Source organism: Salvia hispanica, chromosome 1 (assembly GCF_029641045.1).
Source record: "Salvia hispanica isolate PSC_SH4W2 chromosome 1, Shi_PSC_v1, whole genome shotgun sequence".
In the NCBI taxonomy this organism is placed as follows: domain Eukaryota; kingdom Viridiplantae; phylum Streptophyta; class Magnoliopsida; order Lamiales; family Lamiaceae; genus Salvia; species Salvia hispanica.
In genome coordinates, this window is record NC_142692.1 from 58,699,389 (window position 1) to 58,702,645 (window position 3,257).

Genomic DNA, 3,257 nt, shown 5'->3' on the forward strand with positions numbered 1-3,257 from the left:
GACGGAGGAAGGAGCAGTAATTAACCCTAGATCTCGTACAAAACTCATATCACTCCAGGTCCAGGCAAACAGATCCCTATTTTAAAACAAAGTTAAAAACAGATTGCTAGTTTGATCGATTCAATCGATGACTTGTAAGCTACGCAGTGCGAGTCTACGCCAGGGTCAACTCCCCAACTAAAGGCATTCCCAAATATAAATCCACTCCCTTGATTTTTTTATCACAATTCCACCAACAAAATGTCTGTCTTCTCCAATTTCTTCTTCTATATTCTCCTCGTTTTGCATCTGCTTTCCGCACTCCACAGCGCAGAAGCAGATGCTTGCAATAACCAGCAACGCTGCGGCCGCCACAGCCCACAAATCCGATTCCCTTTCGGATTCAAACACAATCAAAACTGCAGCAGCTACCCCGGCTTCGAAGTCTACTGCAGCAACGGCGACACCATGCTTGATTTGTCCTCTTCAATCAACCTCAAAGTCAAAAAAATCGACTACCTTTCCCAGCGTATTATCCTCTCCGATCCACAAAATTGCCTTGCCAGGAAGTTCCAAGACCTCAATTTGTCATCTTCTCCGTTCCAATTCGTCACCGACAACAGCAACGACAACAACGGCGACGGTTACATCGTCTTCAATTGCTCCAGTTCCATAAGAGATCTTCAATTCCGTGTTCCTTGCCTTAGCAGCGGTTCCGTGTATGAATTCTATGCCGTTTCCAACAGCTCTTACATGGATTCGGTTTCTCTCACAAATTGCACCAGTTACCACAACGTCCCGAATGTCCCATCGTATGTCTTCGCCAAAAACGATGTTGTGATGAACTGGTCTGAACCGGCTTGCGGCGCTAATTGTGAAGCTTTGGGAAAGAGTTGCGCGCCCTCCAATGTATCCACCACGAATGTTATCTGCGTTAACAGACCTCTGAGTGATAAAGGTACCTTTTTTCCCATTCAATCTTCAATCTTTTTGTGTCGTTGGGTTGTATGATAATCTATTTAAAATTGAGTTATGGATTTATTTTAGTCAGAGGGGTGACTGTAACTGGTTATCACATTACTATTGGATTAGGTTGTACTCCCTCAGTTCCAATGTAGATTTATGAAATTGATTTGTTAAAAATTAAAGTGGAGAAAGTAAAGTAAAAGAAAGAGCAAAGCAATAGACGGAATAAAGGTTTTACTAAGATATGACTCAACAACCTTGGATGGAAGGAGTATGATTCAATCTCATGAACCAAACCTAATACCTACATATTTAATCTGATATATAATCTTTCAGGGCTGCTAATTGTATGTTTATCTTTTTAATGTTTTTCTGGTCTTTTTTTTCTATAGAAAAAAGGAGGAAGATGCTCATTGCAGGAGCGACAATAGGATCTTTTTTCCTCTTGGCAGCAATCACAATTCTCGTCTTTGTGATCTACAAAATCATCAAGGACCGCGAGAATAGGAAGAAGGTAGAGGGCTTTCTGGAAGACTACAGAGCCCTCAAGCCCACCAGATTCTGCTACTCCGACATAAGAAAGATCACCAACCAATTCAGCGAAAAGCTAGGGGAAGGCGGCTACGGAGTCGTCTACAAGGGCAAGCTCTCGACGGAGATAAGCGTCGCTGTCAAAGTCCTCAACAACTCCAAAGAAAACGGAGAGGAGTTCGTGAACGAGGTCAAGACCATCGGTCGGATCCACCACGTTAATGTGGTTCGTTTGGTAGGATTTTGCGCAGAGGGATTCAGAAGGGTCCTCGTCTACGAGTTCCTACCAAACGAATCACTTGAGAAGTTTATCTTCCAGTCTGAGTCGAAGAGAGCTTCGCTGAGCTGGGAGAGGCTTCTTGAAATCGCGCTAGGGATAGCCAAAGGCGTGGAGTATCTACACCAAGGGTGTGATCAACAAATTCTCCATTTCGACATCAAGCCTCACAATATCTTGCTAGACCAAAATTTCAGCCCCAAGGTGTCTGATTTTGGTCTAGCGAAGCTCTGCTCCAAGGAGCAGAGTGCTGTGACTATGACAGCTGCTCGGGGCACGATGGGGTACATTGCCCCTGAGCTGCTGTCGAGGACATTTGGGAGGGTGTCGTATAAGTCGGATGTTTATAGCTTTGGGATGTTGTTGCTTGAGATGGTTGGGGGAAGGAAGAATGTGGATCTTGATATAAATAATAGCAAGGTTTATTTTCCACAGTGGATATATAATCATTTGAATCTTGGTGATGAGTTTTGGGTGCATGTTGAGGAAGGTGAGAAGGGGAATATAGCAAGGAAGTTAACTATTGTTGGGCTGCATTGTATTCAGTGGTATCCGGCGGATCGACCGTCGATGAAAGCGGTGGTTCAGATGCTCGAGGGAGACGGAACGGATCTCGTGATGCCGCCAAACCCGTTCCCTACTACAAATGCCACTCATTTGGTTGCAGGGATACCTCAAGCACCTTTCCAAATAGAGTTGCCACTCATATTAGAAAGTGAGAGTGAGAACGGTGCCATTGCCTAAACAATATCTGTTCCAGGGGCTTCTTACCTTCTTATTTTTTTTCCTACTTTTCACTTTTGTTTTTCTTTCTTTTTGTCTTTGTATCGAACGGTGAAATGTTATGTAGATTGACTAGTTGGAGAAAATTTCTGTGTGTTTTAGTGAAGTGAACATGTATATATATAGATATGTGTGTGTTGTTCATATATAGTATTCTCATCGTTACTCTCAAGTAAGTTTTAGTTATTTAAGTTTTTTTTTTAAATTATGGTGAGAACATTACGTTTCAAATGGTGAAACTCTATAAAATAGCATATTGAAAATTTTCAGCTGAAAATGTGAAACAAAATAAAACTTTAACTCATTGACGATATGTATAATGTAAACGAAAGATCTTGAGGTTTGAAGGGAATCAAATCAGAAACAAACTTTATGGACTGTACTCTTCTTTGTGAACACACTTGTATACTACTCCCTCCGTCCCAAGGTATTAGACCAACTTTCCTTTTTGGGATGTCCCAACATATTAGACTCATTTCCTTTTTTAGCAAAAAGCATCTATCTTATTTTATTCACCACCTACTTTTTTCTCTCTTCTCTCTCCTACTTTTTCCCTCTCTCATACTTTACTCTCTCCACTTTAACTATTTAAATATCAATTCCTTAAATCATGTGCCCAAAAGAAGTGAGTCTAATACTCCGGGACGGAGGGAGTATTATTTATGTTAATAAACAATGATTAGACTAGATTTTAAAATTGTCTTTAGTCAAACTAAGAAAT

The 3,257-nt window shown here is 41.2% G+C and overlaps 1 protein-coding gene across 1 annotated transcript; it reads left to right on the forward strand.

Moving 5' to 3' along the window:
- The first annotated feature begins 217 nt into the window (after window positions 1-217).
- Window positions 218-2,708, forward strand: LOC125223292 (rust resistance kinase Lr10-like). Its single transcript, XM_048126375.2, has 2 exons — window positions 218-937; window positions 1,338-2,708. The coding sequence occupies exons 1-2, from the start codon at window positions 241-243 to the stop codon at window positions 2,495-2,497; spliced, it is 1,857 nt and encodes a 618-aa protein (XP_047982332.1). The 5' UTR covers window positions 218-240; the 3' UTR covers window positions 2,498-2,708.
- The last annotated feature ends 549 nt before the right edge of the window (window positions 2,709-3,257 follow it).

Coding starts and splice junctions, on each gene's coding strand:
- LOC125223292 (XM_048126375.2), top strand. CDS start 241: ATGTCTGTCTTCTCCAATTTCTTCTTCTATATTCTCCTCGTTTTGCAT. Junction 938..1,337: donor CAGACCTCTGAGTGATAAAG/GTACCTTTTTTC, acceptor TTTTTTCTATAG/AAAAAAGGAGGAAGATGCTC.